The sequence below is a fragment of the Hippocampus comes genome, unplaced genomic scaffold (assembly GCF_001891065.2).
Source record: "Hippocampus comes isolate QL1 unplaced genomic scaffold, H_comes_QL1_v1.1 scaffold183, whole genome shotgun sequence".
Lineage (NCBI taxonomy): Eukaryota > Metazoa > Chordata > Actinopteri > Syngnathiformes > Syngnathidae > Hippocampus > Hippocampus comes.
Window position 1 is genome coordinate 333,817 of NW_017805547.1, and position 27,874 is coordinate 361,690.

The 27,874-nt window shown below is 45.3% G+C and overlaps 1 protein-coding gene across 7 annotated transcripts; it reads left to right on the forward strand.

The window, feature by feature from the left end:
- Nucleotides 1–4,271: 4,271 nt before the first annotated feature.
- LOC109521645 (glutamate receptor ionotropic, NMDA 1) lies at nt 4,272–26,992 on the forward strand. 7 transcript variants are annotated; one of them, XM_019879620.1, is made up of 22 exons: nt 4,272–4,544; nt 4,753–5,104; nt 7,685–7,819; nt 8,620–8,796; nt 12,406–12,503; nt 12,776–12,897; nt 13,934–14,108; nt 14,312–14,456; nt 14,725–14,811; nt 15,119–15,266; nt 15,568–15,695; nt 16,259–16,423; nt 16,567–16,685; nt 16,980–17,092; nt 17,512–17,660; nt 18,029–18,186; nt 18,815–18,976; nt 19,293–19,402; nt 19,728–19,873; nt 22,784–22,810; nt 23,438–23,548; nt 26,192–26,992. In XM_019879620.1, exons 1-22 carry the CDS (start codon nt 4,366–4,368, stop codon nt 26,258–26,260), a joined length of 3,075 nt encoding a protein of 1,024 aa, XP_019735179.1. In that variant the 5' UTR covers nt 4,272–4,365; the 3' UTR covers nt 26,261–26,992. The 7 variants fall into 7 exon arrangements, with proteins under 7 accessions (XP_019735179.1, XP_019735181.1, XP_019735180.1 ...); XM_019879621.1 differs by having other exon boundaries at nt 4,274–4,544; nt 15,119–15,254; XM_019879626.1 differs by lacking the exon at nt 4,272–4,544 and having other exon boundaries at nt 4,992–5,104; nt 7,685–7,699; nt 7,761–7,819.
- The last annotated feature ends 882 nt before the right edge of the window (nt 26,993–27,874 follow it).

Below are 27,874 nucleotides of genomic sequence, written 5' to 3' on the forward strand. Positions count from 1 at the left end.
TTTTTCCAATGTAGCACAAACCCCAAATCTGACGGCGATTGTGTGCTGCTGCGCGTGACGACCGAATACTTCAGCTCGGCATGGAGAGAGGCAAGCGCTGACAGGGCTAACACATGTATGATTTATGCGGGGCAGAACATGAGAAACACATCAGAAAGACAGGCCTCACTTTGACATTGACTCACTGAAGCACTCATTTCAAAATGAGCTCTGTTTGAGTGTTGGCAAGAGGAAGGCCTGCTTTGCCCCCTCTCTCGCTCGCTCGCTCACTCTCTCTCTCGATCAGATGACTTGGGCTGCATGTCACAGGGTTGCGTTAGACTAATGTGAAAAACGCATTGTGTACGACGAACACACACGTTTTGCTCAAGCGCGGAAGGCACGCAAAGCGCTTTGATGTGTTTAAATGTCAAGCTTAGTGTTTTACTTCAATTTGCATGCTTAATCAATACACATCATATACACTGTATGTATATAATGAGATTAATATTGTGAGTTATTCTTGATACAAACAACTCAATAATGAATAAAGTAGCACATAAACACAAAGCAGTTGAACCAAGGGCCTTCCAATCATTTGTAAAGCTGCTTGTAATAAGGCGAACGGGTTGCCTGGTGTTGCCATGGAAACCCGCATTGTCTGAGTTGGTACTCGAGGATAGTGTTGAACGACTTCTTTTTTCTTGTTTAGTGTTAAATATCTTCACGAATCAAAAGCATGTGGGCAAATTCATTTGACTTCTCAATGGTTGTTGACTGGACCACTGACGGTAGCTTGAAAGCAAATGTCACCTCACAAAACATGGGGAGGCTCACTGAAGGTAGGGAAACTGCACTACAAGCAGAAATTCAAAAATCTTAAACATTATTTGAATACATTAACATTCTACTGGTAAATGAGTTTTTGTGTATTTCAAGATTTTGAATGTATTTTTTTACAATTATTCACCATTTCTGATGCTTATTTTGCGCCTGTGTCTCGCTGAGTGCGGGAGCCTTTTCAAAACTCGTCGGACACTTATGTAATGACCGCAGAGCGGGTTGGGCCCACCTTACTGATGTGAGAGTGGGTGGAAATAGAAGCAGCGGAAGGTTTCTCACCCTCCTCTAACGGGGAGCCTTGACACTGCGGGGCCGTCCACTGAGGGGTGAGTTGAATGCAAAGTGTCTGCAGCAGTCACATCAAGGCAAGGAGGGTAATTATTGGCGCTTTGCTGGCCCCTGACACTGAATGCAGAGAAAGTATTATCTGTCTTGTTTGTAAATAACAGACCGCACCAGAAAATCGAAGGAGGATGTTACTCGGAAGGAGTCGAAGCATTCAGTTAGCCTTGCCGTTCTGGTACAACACTGCTGCCAAGAAAACCAGCAGCAGTCGCAGCAACGACGACGACACTAATGTGGTGCTTTCCAAACCTTTATTGAACCCGTGATATGAACGGCAAGGTGTACTGCCATACAATGGAAGCGCACTTAAAAATCATGCATGGCGCGCGATATGTTGTTCACATAGAGCAGATGAAATAATGAGCGAGGACCTTGGAAGTTTAAGTGAGAGGACTCACGTTGAAAGCACTGATGGTGGTCATTTGACTTTGGGACAAGTAGTGTGGGTTAGTTTCCAACTTAGGTGGGGGTGGGGGGTGTTAATATGAGAGGGAGTGGTCGTCTGTTACTATATTTGCCCCGAGATTGACTGGCAACGATTGCAGGGTTTGGGCCACCTTTGGACTCTGATTTGTGTTTGTATCACACCACTGCGGTGGTGCACAGAAACGCATGAGAACATTTTTTTTTTTTTCGTATGATCATAGGCTGCACACCAGCTGCCAACGTATAGTTTCCCTCTATACTTTATCATGATTGTTTTGGAGATGGTATTAACAAATAATGGGAGCGCTATGTCTAAATCAAACCAAAATGAATGGGGCCTAATTGTCACGAGAGACAAATTGAGACAAATTGAAAGCGGTTCTCTCCCAGCTCGCCGATGATGAATGGCGACTCGTTCATCCTCGTGATTTATTCATCGGCTCCCCGCAACACCGAGCGACACCGGCGTGTTGACTGATTTATAATTCAGCACGCTGTTTGATGATTCTCGCACTGGCCCCGTTTTCAAACACCCTTTTCAAGTGGCGGCATTTGTGGATAATAATAAGGCTGTATACTCGGGATAAACACATCACGGCCCCGCAGCTTAATCCCCACGGGTGAAAATATTCATTTGACTGTTAATAATTGAAGTAAAAGAACAAATGTGTGTTTGACTTGTTCACACAATGGGCTTGTGACTGTTTCCGTTTCGTGACAGCGTGCGTGAGAGCGGAAGAGAGATTCTTGTTTCCTAGGTAACCGTGAGATTGATTCTGCCCCTGTATAGCAGCAAGAATGCTCTTCACGTTATTTTTTTTTTTTTTTTAACCAGAGCTCACACACTATCACATCCTGCCTTCTGTCACCCGCCATGAGGAACACAAGTTGCGTGGGACAGTAAGTGTGTGACAGATGGAAAGACGGATGTGACCGACTTACTCTCTGATGAACGGCTTGTCTACTTTCAAGCTCCATTTTATTCAGAGAGCGAGATAGTAAAATACGATCCCGGCCGTTGGCAGGGTACTTTCACATTAGTCTCATCATTGGATGAATGGGTGAGGTTTTTTTTTTTTTTTCCCCCTGGGCGGCCAGGTGCCATATGAAGGCCATTTACTACTTGCGTATGTCTGTTGGCTTACTTCCTTATGACAGTACCCAAATTTATTTTTTTTGCCCTAAATCTTGAAAAAAAAAGTAGAAATAAGTACCTGGGATTGAATGTGTGGAGTCTGAAACGACATTCAAATATGTCTTGGGGTCTGAAATGAGTTTTAAATGGTGCAGGCTGTGGACTCAAATTTGTCCTCGCTTTTGAACTGTAGTTCATCAGAATTATTTTTGGAACTCATGAAAACAGGCCTGGAGCAAAATGATATTACCCTTAATTTAATATTTTATCACGCAACCTTTTGAGGCAATGACTGCAATCAAAATATTCTTGTAACTTTCAAAGAGATCGCTACGTCCAGGGAGGTTGTCATTCCTTATTGCACTTCTAGTCAGAGATGGGGGAATCCAGGTCGAGAAAGCAAAAACCGCAACCAGTTTGGCTTGCAGCACAGGTATTTCTAATCAAGGCTCGTTTAGTCGACGGGCCTGTGGCGAAAGCCAAAAGACAGCTGTGATGCTAATTTGAGGACACGCCTTGGTTGAACATGAGCATGACGGTCAAATTGTTTTCAAGCTTTTTTAAGTGTCCCATCAGTTTTGTCCAGGCCTTTTTTGGTGAGTTTGTTTTTTTAATAATTCAGTGGAACCGCAATAAGCAATATGCAATTTCCCATGGTTAATTTCCATATGTATGTTTGAATTTGTCATTGCTTTTGCTATCAACCAGTTCAGGGGGGTACCCCGGCTACTGCTCGAAGACAGCCAGGATTCCCTTGTGAGGGAAAGCAGATGAGAAAATGGGTGGATGGATGGATTGCTTTTGTGATTGTTATTTATTTGATCGCTGTGGGTTTTTCTATCATGAAATCGTATCAGCAAACCTTGTCAGATTTTGGGATTAATGCCATTAGTATGTTTTGCTTCTTAATCTGCAGTTTTTGTGCACGTTTTTTTTTCTCAAATCAGTGTTAATGAAGAGGTCAAATCCAATGATAATGCCGAAACAAAAAATGGAATGAAGAGTAAATGCACACCCTGAAAAATGCTGGGTCATTTCCCCCAACCCATTTCCTACACAACTGTGCAATTTGAACAGGTCGGGTTACTTAATTTGACTCTACAGATTCTTAGGAGGGTTTTTACTTACTTATTTGGTCACTCCCCTTAAAGGTACCGGTACACACAACCATACAAACGCCAAGCAATGTGATGTGTGCATCTGCTTGTGTGGCTTTTGGCTTGATTCACTTATTTTGAAGCATCTTATTTCTTTACATTGGCCTTAATTGTGGTGAAATTGTTTTTACAGTGAGATTTTGTCTTTATTAAAATTGTGGACCAGTACCAAAATGGTGTATTGGTGGATGGAATGGACGAATAGTATTTCAATTGATTTTAAATGAGTAATAGTGATTTGACGTTGAACAGAAAGCTCAAAAGTCAAGTGTGTCTGTTTTTGTGACATTTGTGTTTGGTAGTGTACCATGCATGGAATTTATCTTGTGTGCCTTAATTGGCTCACTAAAGGTTGGGGAACCGCACTGTGTGCGCTATATAGGCTACTGTGGTTGCAGTGCTGCTTCAGAATCACTGGCAGCACATCTCGCCAACCCGCGCACGGAATAAAAAAAAAATAAAATAAAATATTGGGAGTGCATGGCGAGAGCGCGCAGGAGCACCAAGCGCGCGTGCACAGCTGTCAGGACCAAGGACAGCGACCGCTTAGCCCGGAGCGACCTGCGACGGAACTTCGGCGTGATCGTCCCCCGAGTGGCTCACACGCTTCACGAGGCACTGCAGATCCCGTGGGCGAGGACATTTTTCACCGGAGAAAGGTGCAAGATGTTCCCTCGCCGCTTGCTTCTGAGATGATCGCGCTCAATCCACCGCATTGCCAATAAATTCACAGCTTTGTCAGTGTTCTGTTCTCACTCCTTTTTTTTTTTTTTGGGTGTGTGTGTGTGTGTGTGTGTGTGTTTGTTTTTTGGCCACTCTCCCTCCATCGCTCCCCGATCACACCACCCACACGCGTCGTGCCTGCAGAGTCGCGCTGCCGTCCAGAAGCCGCTCGAGCCGAGCCGCCTGCACCAGGGAGAGAAGTGCGCGGGCAGGGGGCTTCAGTTTGACGGTGCTGCTGGCGCAAACGATGCGGCTCTTTCTGCTGGCGGTGGTCGTCTGGTGCTCGTGCGCGCGGGCCGGCTGCGAACCGAAAATCGTCAACATCGGCGCCGTCCTCAGCCAGAAGAGGTACGAGCAGGTCTTCAAGGATGCCGTCACCCAAGCCAACCAAGTCTATGGACGGGACAAATTTAAGCTCACGGCCATCTCCGTCACGCATAAACCGAACGCCATTCAGATGGCCCTGTCCGTATGCGAGGACCTCATCTCCAGTCAGGTATGTCAAAGCGACCTCATTTAGCTTACTGACCGGTTTCTTCGGCTCAGCTCTAAAAGTGTGTGGAGAGGTATTTGCTAGCAAGTCTTTAAATCAAAAGTTAGGTGGGAATCACGACACGTTTCCTGTACTGTGCAGGTGCAAGTCTTTTCTCACTCAGTCGCCATGGTTACATCACCATCTCTCGATTCTACGTATAGACTTCATATAGGGTTGTGCACGCATCCACACATTAATTTATTTTTTTTATCCCGGTTATTCTAATAAGGGTCTTAGGTTAGCTGGGTCCTACCCGATTCCATTTGACTTCTGATGAGAGTGTGTGTACATTTTGGAAAAACATTTACATACAAACATAGTCACACTTAAGGACATTTTACAGCCGTCAATGAATATACATGTTTTTCGAATGTGGGAGGGAAGAGCAAGGAAGCACAAAAGAAAAAGCACAGAACAGCCAGAGCCTCGATTTGAACACCCAACCTCTGAATTGTGAGCCAGATGTGCGAATCAGTCATCCACTGTGCTACCATTAAAGCGTCGCGATATGATGAAACATGTGAGTTGGACTCGATTTTGGTCTCCAATGGAAAAAAAAAAATGCAAACAAAGCACTTTTCACGGAAGCACCGTTGGAATAATTTGGCATGCGTTCAAAATGGAACTCAAACCACAAATCGGTTCATTTTCAGTCCGGCATAATGACCTCCCCCACGCGCAGACGATAGGCTTCGGGTCGGAGGCATATCTCGGATGAAGGGGCTACTGCACATTCCCAAACACACAGCTGCAGATCTAGTGAAGTGCAATGGAATCCAGTGAGGAGTGAAAATGGGGAAAATGGCGTTGACTATCGCAGGCCGCCTGACAGGCGGTGCACGCTCTGTATGAAAACTGAAAGTGATCGTTGCACTTGCTATCACATTCAGGGCGGCTCATTCTCACGTACAAGCCATTCGAATATCAATTTCTTCACATAGATACTGCTTTTAAATGAGTATTAAATACAACAACATGTCTTCCTGCATTACAAGTGTTTTCAGAATTGGAGCAGCCGACAGATTGAACCAATTAAACACGTTCATAAGTAATGCATAGTAAGTACAATGCACCTCGGAGAGTTGTTCACCGCTCCAACCATATGCCCGTGTCATACGCAACATTGCTTTAAAAAAAAAAACTTACATCGTAACACGTCGAGGCATGAGCTCACTCTGCCTCCTCCGATATGTATTATTCAGATTCATGTTATAATAATTTTGCATTTAAAACAACGGCCACAGATTGTGTGCCAGTCGAGAATCAATGAAAGTTTTAATCCTCTGTGTTTGGCTTGCGGGCGATTACAGTCACTGAGAGGGAAAGTCTGTGGCAGATGGAGGAGTAGATGCCTGCGAGCAATCCTTGGATGGTAACTCGCATTTTTGACCCAAACATGCGGGCGGCTCGCATCCAATAATCCACGGCTACACACACACGGCAACGTTATTCCTCTTTCTCCACGATTACGGGGAATTTTTTGGAACCCATCCATCCATTTTCGAATCTGTTTATCCTCATGCGGGTCATGGGCATGCTGGAGCCAATCCCAGTAGTAGGCGGGGTACACCCTGCAGCCACGAGTAGACCAATGGACAATGTTGTAATTGATACGTCCCACCACTTGACGCGCATAAATATCAGAGTGCTGCGTTGGTCCAGTGGCTCAGCGTCCTAATTTACGAGCGCAGACTCCACCTGCGTTATGAACATCACGGCCACGATGGCAGAGGGTTTGAGAGAAAGCACATCCTCCATCCGGCAGTTAAACTCGTCGCCCACAGCTTGCTTGTTAAAAATACTCGGCACGGCATTTGTTTTTAATGTCACCTGTGTGGCGTGTCTCCTCCAACTGTAAACCTCTCCTTGTTCCAGAAATGTGTGCTTGCCTGTTCTTTTGCACACCGGGGCTCGACAAAACTTGTGAAAATATACTTTTTGTAAAAAAATTTTTTTTTCAAAAATAACATGCCAGTGTGTGCCTTGTTTTCTGTTTCTGGTCAACCTCGCAAATTTTTGCTATGTGTTATGGCATTGGGGTTTCTTTGTGTGTGTCTTCCTCATCGAATGTGTGTCTATTGTCCAGCAGTAAATTACACGCAACGTCTCGTTGGACCCATCATGGGTATTTAAAATGTTTCCATAAAATATAGAGGTGCATTTTTCAACTCTTTGTGTTTTTCCAAGCTGAACTAATTAATTACTACCAATCAACCCTCCACACATAAAATCAATGAAGCCTCGCTTTAATTACTCCAGAACAAACTCGAAAAGTTTGCACCAACCTAGGAAAGTGGATCTTAATTGCAAGTGACTCATGCACCACATGGCTTTAAAAAGAGCGGATAATAGCGAGGATTGATGCCCTCATTAAAATCTTTACAAGAATATTATTGAATATCATGCTTGATTGAGTTCTGTCCAGTTGGGGCATAAAAAGATTCATTCAGTTTTAAATGCTGATTCCTGTTCGTTTTGAAAATCGGTCCTCCAACTTTAGTTTTGGAGTCTCAATGCAAAGTGTTGTGTCCGTCCGCGCAGGTCTACGCCATCCTGGTGAGTCACCCGCCCCAGTCCAATGACCACCTGACTCCGACACCTGTCTCCTACACCGCAGGCTTCTACCGCATCCCCGTGGTGGGGCTCACCACTCGCATGTCGATTTACTCAGACAAGGTACGTATATGCAAATGAGATCCAGGCTGGGAGGGAGGACGAAAGAGAACGGACAGAGAGGCACGGAGTCAGAAAAGTCTCCCGGGAGGACTTCGAAAGCTTCCAAGATTAAATGGCCCATCACTGTCCATTAGAGGGCGGATGATTGAATATGTTCGCAGCATGAAATTGAAAGATCTCCATCAATAATGTCTTTGACCTGAATTAAATTTTTATGAAGCACCAGCCACTGACAATTAACTTATGAAGGGGACGCATAAATTTATCCTCTGACGCTTGGATTTATCATCAAGTTTTTTTGTTTGTTTTTTTTTTTTTTGCCCTCAGATCGGATGATCTATTTTTTTTATTTATTTATTTATTTTTAAACATCTCAGCATGCTAGTGGGCTACTTAATACGTAACCTGGTACCCGCAGGCCCCATGTTGGTCATGCAAGGGGAATTCAGCCTTTCTTTTGGAACACTGTTCTCTTTCTAGAGTATAAAAAGATTTGACTTGAGCCAATGAGGTCTGGATTATGACAGACAGCCCAGAGGAAAGAAGTGCTCTCACGTATCAGGCCAGATTATGGACGGACTGAACGGGAGAACGTGACTTAGACCCGTCGAAAGGCCAGAATACGTCACTGTGTGCGGTTAAATTCCACTTCCAACGTCTTCCCATCATGACATTCGTGCTGTTCACTCCTTTTTGGGCACTTTCCGACACGTAAATGACATGGAAATGCTGCATAAGCGACATCTGTTCCTCGGATTTGATTTGACATGTAAACCATGACGAAATGTCCTTCGTCCCAGAGTATCCATCTGTCCTTCCTGCGGACCGTGCCCCCCTACTCGCACCAAGCGCACGTGTGGTTTGACCTGATGCGCGAGTTCAACTGGAACCACATCATCCTGATCGTGAGCGATGACCACGAGGGCCGAGCTGCTCAGAAGAGGCTGGAGACGCTCCTGGAAGAGAGAGAAACCAAGGTGAGACGCTCGGTCTCCCGGGCCCCATCCGCCCTCGACTTCTCACCTCCTCGCAGTTTGTATCAAGCCGTTTCCCCCCCACCCCTCTCTGTTACGTGGCCAACATCTCTTTCTCACCATTGTGTAAGCATTCGCTAACATTCGAGAGACATCAGCAGCGTCTAATGTGGTCTACTTTGGACCAGAGTTGTGTTGCTCATCTTCACGTTGCTTTTCGCCATAGTCCAAATAATATCCCATGTCGATCAGCATTGGGAGCCAAAATAGTGGACTTTGATGTGAGGCTTTGCAAACCATCACAGACAGAAGTCGGGGACTCTTTTCAGAGGAGGTCACGGGAGGAATCATTTCCCTCGTAGCTTTTTGTATTTATTGCAGCGCACTGGATGATTTGGGTGCTTTTATAGAGTGCTGATGCCCGCGTTTCTGCCCGCCTCTGAGCTGCGGATGCGGGTCGCTGAAACGCTGATCTTCCGTGAGGCAAATCTCAGATGACCTGCGATGATGCAAAAGGAAGTGAAGAAAAGCATCTTTCTCATCCGTTTAATAAGATGAAATTACCCAAGTGGATCTTTTTTTTTTCCCTTTACACTCTCATTGTGCCTCTCTGGGCCTCTTGGCTGTAATTGTGTATCAGACTGAACCGATTCCTGTTTCAGAGGTTTAATTAAATCAGAAGGCGAAGACGCGGCCAACGTGACGCTCTCACTTGAGGCAATTCACAGGAAGGCTGTGAAAGCTGTTGGAATGAGTGACCTGGATCAGCAGTGATTAACACCGGGCTTTTTCAACATTTTTGCTTTCATCTCACTGGAATGGGCCGCTCGGGCGTTTTAAATGATGCTACTGACATTTAAAATCAGCCTCCCGGAACTCGCATCCTGCATGCAAGAGGCAAAGCGGGGGGTCTGAAAAGCCTTTTGATGAGAACCTGTGACGTAATTTTACCACGCGCACATTCTGGATCTGAAAATGAAGCCGCAGGCCCCTGGTGAAAACGAGAAAATACGGAGTACGCTTTTCCAACTCAGTCGATCAGCATATCACACTATTCCGGTCTCCACAAACGGCGAGATTTGCTTCCATTTACCACACGCGTTTTCAGACCATGTACGCCGCGCCTCCAGAACTACAACAATGTAACGAGTCGTTCAGTCGTGTTGCTAAGCAACGGAGGGGAAATCCCACGCTGCACTGTGTGTTCAAAAGCAAGGTCGCGGAGGCAGTTAGCTTCCCGTGGTTCGTTGTAACGAAAGCATTTTCACTATTTCCCGGCCGTTATCATGAAGTTGACGTCGTAAAGATTGTCAGAAAAATTGCCAAATGAAAAATGAACGACATGAAATTGGGACGTTGAAATGCGATCGTTATAGGGTGGGGGGAAACGTAAACGGGGAATTCTGAAAAGAGGTTCGACTGTAGCTTGCCCAACATTGGCGACACCAACGTTGAACGAATCCTTCACATTGTCAGCGCATGTAAACCTGATTTCAAAAATATTTCTCTGTGTACTTTCCCTCAATCGAATTTTACGCTTGATTTTAAACCAACCCGGCATAAATTGTTTTTATATGATGTGAAATGATATTGAGTTGAACTACCGCCAAATCTCGCTATGCTCTAATTAGAAGAGGAATGTTGTGGTTAATCCCCTAGTTGAATGTCTGAATGTGGGAACAAAAATAGAGCACTCCGAAAAAAAAAAACACTCAAAGGGAAGAATAAGAAAAGAAAAAAAATGGCAAACACAATTTCTTTTCATGTGGACTACTGCCGGTGTGTTGCTAAGTGGAGCGATGTGCTTTGAGATAAATGCTTCAACACTCAACGATGAGGCAAATGTCATTTCTAAATCATTTACGCTGCTGCATCCCCTGATAGAGAAAACATTCAATATTTTAGCTCTGACATTTCACTTAATAGTCAGCGAGGTAATTTTATTGGTTTCCAATTGAGATTTGGATGTTGTTTTTATTTATTTATTTTTGTCAGAGTGTGTGTGTGTGTGTGTGTGTGTGTGTGTGTGTGTGTGTGTGTGTGTGTGTGTGTATATATAATTATTTTCTTTTTTTTTTTAACAACATGAATTGATTTATGAAATTCAGAATTTTCCAAAGTCCCGGTCTACGGCCGCATACTAGTCATCAGCACGCTGAACCTCGACCGCGGTCTTTCTCAGGTCAGACCCCCAATGGCCCTCTTGTCGTTTCAGGCCAAAGACGTTGTGCTGTGCTCGCACTTCACACTCTGGCCAAAGTGCAGAGAGGCAGTTATGCAGAATCAGAATGTGCCTAATTAGGTGGCTGCACACGTAGAAAGCATTTTGCTGGCGTTTGCGAGATGCGACAACTGCAAGCTCACAACTTGTGCGTGAAAGATTGTGTTGTTCTGCGTTTATTTAGTCATGCCTTCTTTTTTTTTGTGGTCATCATCTGGCTGTGAAGGTAGAAATTGGGATTTTTGAAGGAGGTTTATGGACTTCAGCGTCACTTGAACACACCCCGGTTTTGTATTGGTGGGGAGCCCACTCCTCTTTTTGTGGAAAATGTTTATTGGAATTTTGGCCTGTTTTATAATGCATTTATAATGGTTGTCAATTATACAGTATTTTTATTTATTTTTTGGGCGGGCCAGCCAAGTGTGAGTTTTGAGTCATGTATGTGGTTGTGTAGAATCCAATTTATGAAACAAGAGCTTAAGTGTAAGTGTGGCTTGATGGATAAAAGCAAATCAATGAGATTGACAGAATGAATTCAGCAAGGCTAAAACACTCGCTGCTTATTTGTTTGTTGAACTGTAAGTGGGATCGGTACGGCCGCCGTTGCTGAGCAGTCTGGATGTCTTTGCAAGCCTCACAGTGAAAGATCCCAATTTGAAGCACAAGTGGAGATTTGTTGGAATGCTTTGCTGCCCTCCATTTTCAACTGTTGGTAGCACGTGTTTTCTTTAATTTTTAATTTGAGGAATTCCCATGTCGTTGAAATGAAGAATGGTTTTGCTATGACAAATGTTTTCAGCAAGAAAAAAAAAAAAAAAGATCAGCGAGCAGCGCCCTGGCTTTCATCATTTTCATTTTCAAGTTCGAAAAGAAGGAATGCATGTCCTCTGAACTCTCACACCAAAAGAGTTTGCAAGCCTTTTTTTCCTTTGCGGAGGACTGGCAGTGTGGAAGCGACCCGTCTCCCGGATGCTACTTCCTCCTTACTTTTCAGCAGCTATTTTTTGTTTTTTGTTCTTGTCGAGGCAAACGGTCCCGCTCACCCCCTTCACCCGTTTTTAGTTACTGGTTGCATTGACCTTTTTCTCCCCACCCCCACCTAACACATGCACGTCCTTTTTTTGGAGCCTTGATGATCCTCAGTTTGCATGTATCAAATGCAATAGGGTTTTTTCCCCCCCTTCAAGCTTTGAATTGTTTTTTTTTTATATTCAGCCAATTCCCCCACTGGATCGCTATTTTTTTTATTTTTTTTTATTTTTTTAAATAAACCTTTGCCTCGAGTTCACACGATATAATGGGCCAAACTCGAACCAAGCAGGTAAAGAGGCATCCTGGTGTCTAAGGGATGGGAAGTAGCCGGCTTGACCTTTCTTCTGCCCCGATCACAGGCAGAGAAAGTCCTCCAGTTCAGCCAGGAGACTAACTTAACGGCCCTGCTGCTCGAGGCCAAAGAACTGGAGGCTCGAGTCATCATCCTTTCGGCCAGGTGAGACGATTTTAGCTTTTTCTTTTCATTGGAGTGGAGCTCTGTGCTTCGGTCCTCCAGAGCCCCTATTTGGCCCGTTTTGGATGTCTTCCCCCCTCCAACACACTCGATTCAAATGAGCAGCTCATCTGCAAGCTTTGCACAAGCCTGATATCGATATCCCGAGTACTGAGAGCTGAATACAAATGCGTATTTTGCGTCAACGTTTTTTCGTTCATGCATTCAGTCGTTGTACATTCTGCTTCTCACTACTGTGCTTCATGTCACGGCAGCGAGGAAGACGCCGCCGCGGTGTACAAGGCCGCCCGCTTCCTCAACATGACGGGCTCGGGCTACGTGTGGCTGGTGGGCGAGCGGGAGATGTCGGGTAAAGCGCTGAGTGAGGCGCCAGACGGTACGTTCACCGTCGAGCGGAGGCCTGTGGCAAACGCGCAAGTTAAGCCGGCCGTCGGCCGTAACTCAAAGGAGACTCGCAACAAAACACGGGGGATTGGCGAGATGAACCGTTGACGTGTCGCCCGTACATGATTTCACCAATGTGAACCAATGTGTGTCGTGTGATGGATCAGCGTTTAAACGTTTAAGCAGCCAATGTTTAAAGGTTTAAACGCGTTGTGTTCAGTGCTCCTTATTTTCCTTCAGTTGAATTGTGTGTTTCCTGGCTATTCATTGTGCTATTCTGCCATGTTAATGTCCCGATTTCTAATGAACTATTAAGGAAGAGTTTTGCAACTGGTAGAATGGTAAGCTACAACAGCCTTTCTTGTTCTCATTGCTTCCGTTTTTTTTTTTTTTTTTTTTTTCTCAATTATTATACTCACAACATCGTAACACTTTGTGGTCACCAACTTTGTGTGTCTCCTCCCTCCCAGTCACCTTCCACAGCAGAACCTCTTCTCAGAAAGCATTTCTCCACTTTTTTTTTTCTGTGTGTGTGTGTGTGTGTGTGTGTGTGTGTGTGAGTGTGTGTGTGTGTGTGCCATCATTGTCTCCACTTCCACTGCGGCTTCTTGTCGAAGTCGGTTGGACCTGGTTGCAATCGGAAAACTTAGCTGAAGTTGGATTATGATTGTTTTTTTTTTTTTTTGTTCTAACACAAGGAATAGTTTGCTTGATTCCCTACGTTTGGAGTAACGGGAAAAGAATAAATGAAATCCAACTTCAAGGGACTCTTTAAACATGCTGTAAAAGGTCATCAGTAGCAAAAAAAAAAAAAAAAAAAAAACAACAACCAATATCGTTCTTTATGTTGCCCTGCCTGATGCCGGCGGGGCAATTAGATGCTTCTACTGATGTGCCACCTTTATTCAGGATGTCTAAACTAGAGACCCTATAAGTTTTTGCCCACTTAAAGCATTGCAAAAGGATCCTAGGGGGGCAGCTCCTTTTTCAGGCCGGTGATTGTGCGTTTGTCGTTGGATCGGTCACAGGTTTGATCGGCCTGCAGCTCATCAACGGGAAGAACGAGTCGGCTCATATCAATGACGCGGTGGCGGTTGTGGCCCAGTCCGTCCAAGAGCTCTTTGAGAAGGAAAATATCACTGAGCCACCAAGAGGATGCGTGGGCAACACCAACATCTGGAAAACGGGACCTCTATTCAAAAGGTAGATTATTATTATTACTATACTGCTGCTTCCAGAAAACGAACAATTTGATTGGCTCTTCATGGCCACGTGATCAAAACAAGTCTCTGACAGCGGCATATGTGAGGGGGGAGTGGAGGGAGACAGCCGCATGATTAGCCATTCGGGAGCTGTCCCGATTTTCCCACACAGGTTTTATATTTCTTCCGGTTTACTTGCCACAGGGTGCTCATGTCATCGAAATACCCGGAGGGGCTCACAGGACGTGTGGAGTTCAATGACGACGGAGACAGGAAGTATGCCCACTACAGCATTCTCAACTACCAGAAGAGTCGACTCATTCAAGTGGGCGTTTATAATGGGACGCAGGTAGATTGACAGCCGCCACAAACATACACGCGGATTCACTTTCAGAAGATTGAGAGCTGTCTTTTCTACAGTGCTGTGTATAGGACAATATGAATCAATGGCTTGTGTGACGCCGCACCCTGTAGTCATTGGCTGAGAAAATGAATAATAACAAGACAGCTGTGGATCGATCAAAAATAATTGGATACTTACTCCCAACGTAAAGGTCTCATCATCAGCACCCACCCATGAAACTGGAAATGTGTCTGTGTGTCTGGTCTCCCCGCAGGTGGTCATGAACAATCAGCGTAAGATTATCTGGCCCGGCGGGGAGACGGAAAAACCACAGGGCTTCCAGATGTCGACTCGATTGAAGGTAAGGCGGCTTCACAATCGACACGCTGACGTGACGTTCACGTCCGCGCATATCAAGTACGAGGCGTAAATTATGTCCGCCCGTGAGACAGCGCGCGGCGAGAAATGAAGCCGCTCCACCACCGTAAGGGCGTCAGCAACACATGAGACATTTCTTTTCCAAAAACGCTTCACGTGACTCTTTGTCTGTGCGTATGTTCTTGCAGCCGTTTCTGGGACATCCATTTTCCGTCGCTGTTTGCCGGTCCCGCAAGATTGGAAACCGCTGAACCAATGTGATCAACAGATTTCTGTCCTATTTGTTGTAGATAGTGACAATACACCAGGAGCCATTTGTTTATGTGAAACCCACTATGCCAGACGGAACGTGCAAGGAGGAAATGACATTAAATGGAGTCTTAATTAAAAAGGTTATCTGCACTGGGCCCAATGAGACCATCCCAGGTAACACATCAGGGACGTTTATGTCAATGTGCTTTTAACGCACATACGCCTACCGGAGATGCATACATATATATGCAGTAGGTATCTATATATGTATGCATGTAGCTGAGTGTGCCATTGAGAGCGTGTGATGATTGGGCTATTGTAGGTGTGTGTGTGTCATGTGCTCAGAGTGATTGCGCGCAAGCATGAAGTCCGCATAAGGAGAGGGTGATGCATTTGTCCAGTCAACGTGCGCCGGATAAGGACTTCACCTGACGAAAAGATCCCCGCGGTGGATTTTAACTTGCAACTTTTTCTGGTTTGGTTACAGGACGCCCAATTGTGCCGCAGTGTTGTTATGGATTCTGCATTGATCTGCTGATCAAGCTGGCTATGACCATGAACTTTACCTACGAGGTTCATCTGGTGGCTGATGGGAAATTTGGAACGCAGGAGCGGGTTGGTGTCACTTGACCTCTCTAAAGGACTTTTTTTTTTTTTTTGGTCATTCAGTCTTTCTATGAACGCACAAACATTGCACGTTACTTGCCACATTTTTCTCTGTAAATTTTGGAACCACTCATTTCACTGTTGACCACTAAATATGAACACACTTGTTAAGTTTGAAACAGTATAAATTGAAAAGAACAAAACAAAAAGTATTATAGCGCAGCCTAATTTAAAAAAAAATTTGATTGAATGCTATCCTCTTTAATCCTGCTTTTCGCACCTACAGAAAGTGACGGCTCTCACTTCAGTTTGTTTTAAATCTTTGGCCATGATTATTGATGCATATTGGGAGATGATAATTTCTCAACTTTTTGCTACATTTCCACTTGCCCCTTGCATGCAAATAAATCCTTATGACACATGACTGCTTCTGCAAACTAAGAGTTGCAGCACAGTTCTCTCTTAGAAATAGCTTACGAGATGAAATGTTGCCATCTATACTGTCCAACTTTTCTGTACTTAAATCGCGTTAGTTGACAAGTGTCCCGATAATCATGTTGATGGGGCTCCAGGTGAACAACAGTAACAAGAAAGAGTGGAATGGCATGATGGGAGAGCTCCTGGGGGGCCTGGCTGACATGATTGTTGCCCCGCTGACGATAAACAACGAACGAGCCCAGTACATTGAGTTCTCCAAACCCTTCAAATATCAAGGTCTCACGATTCTCGTGAAAAAGGTCAGTTGCAGAGACATTTTTTTGGACCACTCCCAGGTTGGGAGCTCGAACGTAAATGAAATTGCTTGCGGCACTTGAATGATGATGTCATCCTCAAGACGCCGGCTGCGTATCATGAACCAGTTGCGATGTGTGTTTTTCAGGAAATCCCTCGCAGTACACTGGACTCGTTCATGCAGCCGTTTCAAAGTACTCTGTGGCTGCTGGTGGGTCTTTCGGTACATGTGGTGGCGGTGATGCTTTACCTACTAGACCGGTTCAGGTACACGGGGAACCTGTGTGTGGGGGGGGGGGGGGCACTCCTAATCCCGAGCGATCTTCTACTCAGTTTGGATGAGAAGACAGACAGAGGAGAAGATTGACTCCAACCATCCCACCGCTACGTCTCTGTGCTTCCTTCTTTGTTCGCTTTTTTTCCTTCTGTTCTGTCTTTCTGGCTTTGCTCGCTCACGTTGAGTTCCTTCCCTTGCCCTCAGGCCGCCACGGTTTTCTCAGGCACGGTTTTCCGCAAGGGCTGTCTGCATCTCACGCAACCCAAACGTTATTTCTCCTGCAGCCCCTTTGGAAGATTTAAAGTCAACAGTGAAGAAGAAGAGGAAGATGCCCTCACCTTGTCATCTGCCATGTGGTTCTCCTGGGGAGTGCTTCTGAACTCTGGAATTGGAGAAGGTGACATGGACACACCGAAACAATTTGGTTGAATGTGGTAGCTGATATTATGATTTTTTTTTGTTTTTTTTGTTTTATTGTGGGGGTGGCCAACAGTAGCTCACAAGTCCTAGATGTCAAGCTATTAAAAAGCGTCTTCTCTTTCTTTGCTCTTTGTGCAATTTGACATGCTCCAGATGCGGCGCCTCTCTTTTGAAGACGACATCGTAATGGATTACAAAAAAAAAAAAAGAAAAAAGCTTTTGATACTGTCTTGTAACGATTTTATTCCTTTTGTCTTTCTACATATTCACTGGATTTAGTGGCTTCTATTTGTTGTCCTTTTTTTTTTTTTGCCAGCTCTACCTCGGTTGTACACAGCATCGACACTTTGGTCTCCTATTTCAACAATGACAAGAGTTTTTATACTTGACCTGCAGGTGCACCTCGCAGCTTTTCAGCGAGAATTCTTGGTATGGTGTGGGCTGGCTTTGCCATGATCATTGTGGCTTCCTATACTGCCAACTTGGCTGCTTTCCTGGTGCTGGACCGGCCTGAGGAGCGCATCACCGGCATCAATGACCCAAGGGTACATAATTCAAACTCAAAAATATAAGCATTGACTCAATATTTAAAAAAAAAAAACAGTAGGAAATGGCTTTGGTTGATTCAGATTTTCTTGACAAATTTCCCTTTTTTTTTTTTTTTTGAAAGATCACCAAATTTTAGTTTCTTAAAAAAATGAATTGGGCTGTCTTTGGTGTAGTGTAATTGCTACAATGGAGGAGAAAGTTCTTTTTTTTTTTTGAACATCAAAAGGAGTTTGCACACAAACAACCCAGTGTTGACTTGCAAATAAATGCCTATGCCGAAGTCATTTTTACACAAATGAAACAGTCGGGATCTTGAGCTGCGGTTGTTGCCGTTCCATGACCTGCTGCCAAATCTTCTCTTCAGCTCAGAAACCCCTCTGACAAGTTCATCTACGCCACGGTGAAGCAGAGCTCCGTGGACATCTACTTCCGGCGGCAGGTGGAGCTTAGCACCATGTACCGCCACATGGAAAAGCACAACTATGAGAGTGCCGCCGAGGCCATCCAGGCAGTGCGTGACAAGTGAGTCCCAGCCAGGCCGCGCTGACCGGAGCGTGTCGTCTGGCTGCTCAACCTGTCAAGCGCAAAGTCAATGCTGCCCCGGTCACGTCAGGGGATTTCGGGGGGTGCGGGAGGGACACGGGGGAGGGACGCATGGACCCGTGGTGGATCAGATGGAGGCCGTGGGACTTACTACAGTCATCTGTCTGATCCGGGCCCATGGCTCAGCAGAGAGCAGACTCAGCTGGGTAGGCGCGGAACGAACAACCGCGCGGGCACCAAGCGAGAGACGGAGCTAACACTGAGCGAAGGAGCGCCTTTTTTCAGGTTGCACCCAGACGAACATCTTTGTGATGGGGGGAGTCTGATGGGGAAGGCGCCCTTACCCATCTGGAATTGGATTACATTTGGGCCGTAGGCAACGGTACTGATTACCGGTAAAGGCTGAATGACACGCAAGATGTGGTGCACGAGAGAGAGAGCGAGAGAAAGGGCCGCCGAGCGTCAATGTGTATGTAAGATCATTGTACTGTTGCACCGTAACCCCTCCTTCCACTCCTCCTCCTGCTCCTCCTCCTGCTCCTCCTCCTCCTTGGCCCTCCTTCCACCTTCCTCCTTCCTCCTCCTACCTCCCCCCCGTCCCCAACAGCAAGCTGCATGCTTTCATCTGGGACTCTGCGGTGCTGGAGTTTGAAGCCTCGCAGAAGTGCGACCTGGTGACCACGGGAGAGCTGTTTTTCCGATCGGGCTTTGGCATAGGCATGCGCAAGGACAGCCCCTGGAAACAGAATGTGTCCCTGGCCATTCTCAGGTCTGTCCCAGCCGAAGGTGCATTATTCGTCGGATTTTGATTTTTGTCTGTTTCTTACCGATATGATTTCGTGGTCACGCATTGGCCGTTTTTAGCCATCGCCTTATGTCACATCTTTCTATTTCGCTCCCCTTCCAGCCCTCACTGTCTGTCTGTCTGTCTGTCTGTCTGTCTGTCTGTCTGTCTCAGTCTGCGACTGGTCCTCGGTGTCTGTCTCACAAGTTGCGATCAGGGTAGAAGCGACTCTGGCATCTCCGTATTTGCGTGGTGCCTTAACTTTGTCACCTCTCTCCCCACCACTTCTGACCCCTTGCAGTTCTCATGAAAACGGCTTCATGGAAGATCTAGATAAAACCTGGGTGAGATACCAGGAGTGTGACTCGAGGAGCAATGCCCCAGCCACACTCACCTTTGAAAACATGGCAGGTATGGTCCTTAGGAGGGTGTAGAAAAAAAGCCTTAAAAGTGATTGGACAAAAACTGCAGTGGTAAGTTACTGTAGCCCTTTTTTGTCCAATAGCTTTACCCCAAATCTTTTTCTTAGTGTTGGCGTGGGTCGTGCGTACAGTCTCTCGTGCTGTGGCTTCGTGGTCGTAAACAATGGCAATTTCGTGGGAGCCGATTGAAAAGAGGCGTGGCCACCACTGAGCATGACTCGCTGTGCTGCGCACAGCGTCCATGCCCGGTGGGAGAAGCGTGCGTTTTGAAGATGGACAGCTCACTCTTTTGCCCTCCTGCTCCCTCTGTACAGGAGTCTTCATGCTTGTGGCTGGTGGCATAGCAGCAGGGATCTTCCTCATCTTCATCGAAATAGCCTATAAACGCCATAAAGACGCCCGCAGGAAGCAGATGCAGCTCGCCTTTGCGGCCGTTAACGTTTGGAGGAAGAACCTGCAGGTAGGAACCATTTCCTTTGTCCGAAACGGGGTGAAGGAGAGGCCCAATACCTTGCCACAATTCTCATAGGGGTCAATGTGTGATGATGAAAAAGTAAATATGTGGAAACCTCATACACAAAAATATTCAACTCTAAATCCCGCACAGGAGCCAGCGACTCTACCTCCAACAGAGCATCTAAAATACAAGTCGTGTGTAACTAATTACCTGCCTATCCACATCATCATTTATTTTCCAAGTAATTGCACAACAGCCTTTATGAGCCTTTATGACACACTGGGCATCTTAATTAAAATAGCTTATTATCGCTTGCGTGCGGTAATTTGTTTCAAGTAAGATAATGCAAACATTAAAAAAAAATAAAATAAAATACAATTTCCAGTCGGTAAAAGCAATCAGTTAGTTCGGCGTGCAATTCCATGATGTCATCATTGATTCTTCTCTTTCCTGGCACAATCGGAGAGCTTGAAGATGTTGCTGGAGGCCCAGGCAAGCAGCAGATAATAATGAAAGCGAAATCGAGAGACTTTAAGATAAACATTGTGAAATGTTGACAATCGCTGGTATTAGAATCCGATTTTTAAAACCACTAAGGCCCATTTTGCCTTCAGTCGTATGGTTTCGCTCCCCGAGCGGAGGGTCGGGTAGTCCAGGGAAACTCCTTGTAACTTTGACTCGGTGACGTGAGCCTTGCACACTACCTGTACACTGTATGATCCTGAACTCACTGAAAAAGGTACAGTCGAAGATCCCAAGTGCCTTTCAGCAAGCCAATGTCTTCCTAAAAGTGTCTGCCATCTTGCTAACGACTGTTGTTGTGAGCGTCCTGACGTGAACGTAACGTTATGTGTATGTGCACAGCGGACGATTGCATGCTGGGTAGAATGTGGGCGGGGTAGGAGGGTGTGGGGTGTTGGGGGGGGTCGCATCACGGAGAAAGGAGAGGGGGCGCACTTAAACTGCGAGTGCACTAGCATGATTTAGATCCACGTCGACGACGATCACATCGATTTTTCTGCGAGACTAAACAAAGATGCCTGGAGCACGCTCATCGTTGCTCATGAAGCATCAGCAGCGCCTCGGAGCTAAAGATACGCACCATCTTCACCGCGCCATCAACCGCTATAATGAGAGCTCGTGCGAGGGAGTGATGAGGGTGCCCAGGAATTGAGCTGATCCAATATGTCCTGTGCCAGACGTTATTCGTACTGTTTGGGTGCGCTGATATGGTTCGCTCATTTTGACAGATGCAAAATGACAACTTGGGTATGTAGGACACGAAACCATCATGACGGAAAATCATTGCAGTGTATGTGCGCCCCTCCTCCCTCGGTGCAGCGACCATGAAGTCCCGGAATCCCATTGCGGGCAATTTTTGCGGGGGACTGTTTGGATGTGCAATCATACGTAAAAAGTCGTTCGTGATGCCTCGCGTCCGTATATGACACCAAGCTGCATTCACATGAACGGGGAATTTGGAAATCTCAGAAAATGTGCACTTGGAGCTAATCAAAATAGTTTCATGTCGGTTCAATTACCTTTAACTCTCTTAAAGCCGTCTTGGTCACGATATGCCGCCAGTGCATAAATTATGTTTGACTGACCTTTCATCGCACTCTAGCAGGGTCACTGTAAAGTCTGGACACGGCTATATATTTAAAAATTTTGCGCTCCACTGGAATGGTTATTTTCATTCTTCGTTGTCATCGTGATGCTCAGCCCCGCAATCTCCAACTCGCTAAAAAAATGAGCCTTTCAAACATTTCCCCTTCAAATGTTAGTTGGAAGTGCACCGTCTGAACCAACCCGTCGTTTTAAAAGAAGTGATTCAAGAAACCCGTCATGTGATCTGAGTTGATGATGATGCTGATGCTCCACTTTCTCTGTAGAAACAACCATCTCCCAGTCTGGTAACAAAACATGTCAGAAATTGGGTTCAAAAAAGTCACTTGGGAATTGATTTGTCTTCCTTCCCGAGGGAGGACACATTTTGTGGCGGTTGGTGTTTCCCCACACGTTGATGTTAAACTAACAAAAGCTGTCATCTTCCAACAGGAGAGTCATGTTATTCTTAATTAAAATGCACGCGACGCAGTGCGCCAATCACTCCTGCCAGCTTTCATCACGCCAACCTTGCCCGCCACCGCCCGCTCGCCACCTGATCGCATGTCGTCAGGCGGCTGAGAGGAACGTGCCGGAGGGCGCAAACGTACCCTTAAAATAAGTGTGGACACGTGACCCGATGAAAAGGAGGCACTGCGGGGCCAGTGCTGCCGATTCTGAATTTGTCATGCTGTTTTGTTTTGTCTTTATTTCTGCTCCGTTTTGCCATTTTGTTCTCTTTTTCCCCCATCCGACCACGAAATGTCCCGGCATGATGAAATTCACCCCACACTGCCCTGCCGCTTCCCTAAAGCCCCGCCCCTCCCACCCCCACTCCCCCTACTTTTGACCTCTCACTCATTCTTTACTTTAGTCACGCAATGCTTTCTTTTCAGTATGAAGTGTGAAAAGTATTTTCCTTTCACGCATTAAGCCGACTTCTACGGTGTATCATTTGGAGTCTGCTTTTCAAATATTTCGTCCCATTTCATTCCCTGACGTGTGGGGTGAATTTCCATTATACCCCCTACGGTATAATAACTTTAAGTGGGCTTCAGTTATAATTGCAGTTGTATCCCTCTTCCATATGCATTTCAGCGGCTCCCCACTAACCAATTGCAGCTTTGACGTTTTTTGATATCTGCCTGGCTTTGAATGTGGATGTTTGCTTTGCTAGTGGCTTTTATTTCTTCGGGCATTTTCCCTTTTTCCCCCGATCCTTTTGGCTTATGCATAAGGATATGTCTACGTAATGACAATCAAGTGGATGGACATTTATTTTATTTTTCTTTTCTCCCCCCTATGCAGCCATCTTCCTCTCTAGAGACTCAGGATGTAAGAATACCTTAATGAGTTCTTACATGCACACCCACACCAAAATTGTTGAGCTGAGAGTAGCGGTGGGGCACTCTGGCGGTGACGGATATGCAGTTTTTTTTTTTCTGTCAAAGTTCTGAAATAGGATGCATGTGGAAATGTTGGCAAAATCAAGTTGAACTTATTTGGCATATCGTCGCGCTCTTTCTATTCTTAATGGGCGGTGTTGTTGTTGACGAAAGGCAGTGGGAACCGTAAAGAGTGCGCTCGGGCACCACTTGGCAATATTTGGGATAGTTGAATGAGTGGAACATGCTCTCACACCCACTGACATCTTGACAATCCCATCACTCATTCGAATGCATTTCTAGGAGCCCGACGATTGGACTACCGCGACATCTTTGCAGTGCCTGTGTGACAGCTTGCATCAAATTTATGAGTGCCCTCATATCATACGGTTAAACCCACTCTCACGCCCTAAACACTCTCTATCTCCCTCTTTGCTCATTTTTGCTCCCATCTAAGTCAAGCACACCACTTGACATCAGTGATTGGAATGGCTGGGAATGGGAGAGCCAAGTGAAAGCGAGGCGATCTCCCCCAGGCATAGAGCATGAATAATCTTTCTACATATATTTATTTTAGGATAGAAAAAGTGGTAGAGCAGAGCCCGACCCCAAAAAGAAAGCCTCTTTTAGGTCCATCAGTACCACCCTGGCCTCCAGCATCAAGAGACGTAGGTCCTCCAAAGACACGGTAAGGAGACCAAGAAGCGACACCCTCCCTTGTTTATTCCTCCCTCTCTATTTTCTTCTCCTCTGTCCGCTCTGCCCACATCTCCATTACCCGATCATGAGGGCGAACCATCCTCCACTCATCCCACATCCACGGGGCTCAACTGTCTCTACCACGTGTCTGTCAGTTCAGCATTCCAGCCACCATCAAGCATCTATAGCGCCTCCACAGGCTGGAGGGCTTCAGTGCAAGTCAGGTCAGGCCGTGAGCGAGACTTAACGAGAGGCGAACCGGCGGTTTCGATCAGAAGCGGGAATCTTTGTCCACAGTAGGAGGGTGATTTCAAAATAAAATATATCAAGAATTGGTTTTTTTTTTTTTTTTGATTTTTTTAAAGCTGCCAGTGGTGCTTTGTCTTGGGCTGCTGGTTTGGTTGTGGAATCTGCCAAATGTTTGGGCCTTGGACATGTTGCGATGCGTGTGGTGTAAATCAATTGTCCTGTGTGTTTGTGTGTGTGTGTGTTTTAAATGTTTGTGATGAGTCATTGTTGCGGCTTTATATTTTGTGTATTCACCTTTTCTTTGCACTGGTCCTGCACTTGGTCTGTTTTGTTCTTTTTTGGTCAAAAGCATGTCGTGCTGTCTTTTTTTTTTTTTTTTAATCGAATATTATTTCCAAGGTGGTTATTTGACAGTCAAGCCTGCTGAGAAGAAAACTAACAAGGTTTCAAACTGATCCAGGTGTCCATTTCAGGATTACTTGTGGATTTATTTGTATTGATATGCAAATCAATTATTTTTTTTCTTTTCATATTTTGCTGTCATGATTATTGTTTATTTTTCAGTGTCCTTCTCGTGAACTGTCAGGGATCTTTTCAGGGTATTTGCAGGTGGTGAAGACTTCTTTTTGTTTTTTTGGGGGGGTTATGTCGACTTTTACACTTCTTGAATCTTTTGTTTTTGGGCATTGAGAGTATCAGTTTCATAGTATCAGTGTCTAAGCGCCACCCGTTGCATATAGCACACGAATGCAAAAGTCATGCTCTTTTTGTGTGTACCCGCGGGCGTTTGTTTAATCTCGTCTCTCACTTTCTCTTGTGTTCAGTGTCATTTTTATTGTCCTTATTTTGAACAAAATTACCTTTTACTCTCCCTTCCTGAGGTTCAGCGGTAGACTTGAAGAGAAGAAGAAAGGGATTGCCGTTGTTATTCTTTCTGCTTTATTTTTCACTTCGGTTTGGGGGCCCATGTGGACAAGCTCAAAGTGAAACAGCATTTAGTGTTCCCACACAAGATGGAACTGAAATATTTACCATCCTCAGTCTTTGACCTTTATTGTTTGATTTTATATCAATGTTCTTTTTTTACATGAATGGATATCAATGGACTTTAGTGTCAGTGTCCCTCACCCACATGCCACACTGCTCCTTTCTCCCTCTACAAGCATGCCAACTGTCGTAGATGTAGTGGTAGTAGAAAACGGTGTCGTAGCCTCTAGTTGTGCCGTGTGGTGAGCAGTTCCATCGTAGCTCTTTTCATGTGGTCCATTTTAAACGATCGGTTTGCCTGTGCAGTCTCGAATGCGCTGCTGCTCCACTTGACCCCGGTAGAGGTCGCTGTTAGCGGGCCGATGAAGGAGTTGTAAGTCACGAGCAGGAACTTGAAGGTCATGCTAATGAGGAGCATCCATTCTTGAAGATAGGACGTGCATCTCCGGTGTGGATGTCGCTCTCGGAAGGAGGACTGTATTGGGGCTTCACTAAAAACTAAAAAAAATTAAATATGGAAAAGGACTCAGCATGCTGCGATGATATTTGTCTGGAAATTTCGACCTTGACTTCATCAAATATTGGCTTTTTAAAAAAATCTTTTTGTTTTTAGTGTCGCCCTAATCCACATTCATATTTCTGTATGTGGCTCCCAAGTTTAAACTGAGGAACAAAACCACTCGGAAATTCAAGAGCACTATGTATAAAAGAACATAATGCTGACAAGGCAAATTTTGTTTTCCAGAATCATTTACTTATGGTTGTTCAATCAGGCTTGCCAATCGGGGGTGGGGGGGAAGCAGCAACGCTGAAAAATGCGACCTGCGGTTATCAGACCACATTCTCAAGGCAAAAATCAATCAAGCAAAATCGCCGTTACCATAGCAACTAGGAACCTGCATGTCAACCAAGTCTCTCTGCCCCTCTCTATAATTTACTCCACTTTGCTTGAGATGAAGCGTACAGAGAGAACGCGGTGGCTCAGCCACAACAGCGCTTTGAAATCAACCCAAAATGCAGCTTTTTCTCTTCGTGGGCTGCGAAAATGAGACAAGACGGAGGTACAAAAGACTGCACGGAGAAGTGAGCCCTTCGTGTTAAAGAAAAATCATCCTTTGGAAGGAAATACATGATTCAAAGGTGCTGTTGTCCCGGCTCAGGCAGAGCATCTGCTCCCAACTGACCCGCCTCAAGCAAGAGAACCAAACTAATCAGCCTGAGAGGGGTTACAATCCCTCTCTTCCGTAGTATTTGAATGCTTTTAAAACTAAATGTGGTGACTATGAGACCACAACTCCACAAAAAGTTTGTTTTTTTTACTACTTTTTTTTTTTTTAACACGAAATGACGCCCTTGCCTGTTCTCTCTTCCTCCCGTTTTCTCTCCATCTCTGCAGCAGTACCCACCCACTGACATCACGGGACAACTCAATTTGTCCGACCCCTCCGTCAGCACTGTGGTGTAGGGAGCATGACCCCCTCGCCCGACCCCCTCCACCTCCCGAAGCCTCGCTGCCCTCCCCCCAACCCCTACCCCAGCCGAAGGAGAGAGGAAACAAGAACAGGAAGGTGACGTGAGGAGAGTGGTCTCGCGCGTCCTTTCCCCGCCAACCGATGGAGCTTGTGGAGGAGCTGAAGACGTGGCTCAAAACCCTCAACTTGCACCTTTTTGAACAGTCAGGATTACCTGACCTTTCCAGGTAGATGTTTGTAGGCTCCCCGAGCATGCACGGAGCCATCCGAATCACATTTACAATTTTTCCACATGTATATTACTACTTCGATACGTCATCTTTTATGTCATTTCGCCGACTTTAGTTACTGACTTAAACCTTTTGTCGTTGATTCCAATTTTCTTAATCTGCCTCATCGCTTTCTGCCGTGCCGTTTAGTCACAATGAATAAGCCACTTTTAATACCAGTACTGTAACATATCACTTCCAAGTAGAGCCTATTAAACACTGTAATAGTTCATGGGAGGGAGGGGGGGGGGGGTTTGGGCACAATCCTGCAATATTTACTGTAAGCTTCTTCTGAGGAATTGTCGGTGTGACCTTAGGCAAAATAGTTTTGTGTTATTTATGTCATTGGGAAGCACTACTAAAGAGCCTAATGATCAGTATAGTATCAGATTAATCACTAGAGCATGTGCGTGTGTATGAGCTACTATTGAATGCCACTGGCCATGTAATACTCATGTCAACAGTTACACAATCCTGCAATATTTACTGTAAGCTTCTTCTGAGGAATTGTCGGTGTGACCTTAGGCAAAATAGTTTTGTGTTATTTATGTCATTGGGAAGCACTACTAAAGAGCCTAATGATCAGTATAGTATCAGATTAATCACTAGAGCATGTGCGTGTGTATGAGCTACTATTGAATGCCACTGGCCATGTAATACTCATGTCAACAGTTATAGTTGAGATTCTTTGGACACGGCATCCGTCCTTCGAGTTTTCCATTCAAATGCCAAATGCGTGTTGTCCGATGATATGACGACATTTCTTAAAACTCCAAATCACTGGAGCTTTTTACCACTTTCGAGAAGAAGAAAGCATTTATTTTGCCGCCTGAGGAAACTGCCAAGTGCTATTTTTTACGCTGGAAGCCATGTCACGTTTGGGGCTGCCCTCTGTTTTCCTCTCTCCTGCCGCAGTCTCTCTCTTTTCCGGTCTCGAAAGGGTTGCATCAAAAGGCCGAGTTTTTCAGCCAACCAGCACTCAATCTTTGGTGGAAAAAACCTTCCTCGAGGCACAGGTTGTCGCCGGGGAACTTTTTTCCACGAAGGAGCCTGAGTGAATTTGAAGCATTGCGAAGCTTGCGAGCAAGCGTTGGTTGGATGCAAAAACGGGCCTTTTCCCAAGTTTCTGGAGCTGAGAAACGACTGCCTTCCCGGTGTCGAGCACCACATAGCACTTTACGCTGAGAGGGCGTTTCCAAACTGTAAAAAAAAAAAAAAATCGCTATGACATAAAATCCAAACTGATGTTTCTTAATTATTATCATCATCATTGTCATTATTCTGCACTGTTAGACACGAATGAAATCGATTTGACTTCAAATAATATGAAACATTTTG

Coding starts and splice junctions, on each gene's coding strand:
- LOC109521645 (XM_019879620.1), top strand. CDS start 4,366: ATGGCGAGAGCGCGCAGGAGCACCAAGCGCGCGTGCACAGCTGTCAGG. Junction 7,820..8,619: donor TGTCGATTTACTCAGACAAG/GTACGTATATGC, acceptor CCTTCGTCCCAG/AGTATCCATCTGTCCTTCCT. Junction 14,109..14,311: donor ACGGGACCTCTATTCAAAAG/GTAGATTATTAT, acceptor TACTTGCCACAG/GGTGCTCATGTCATCGAAAT.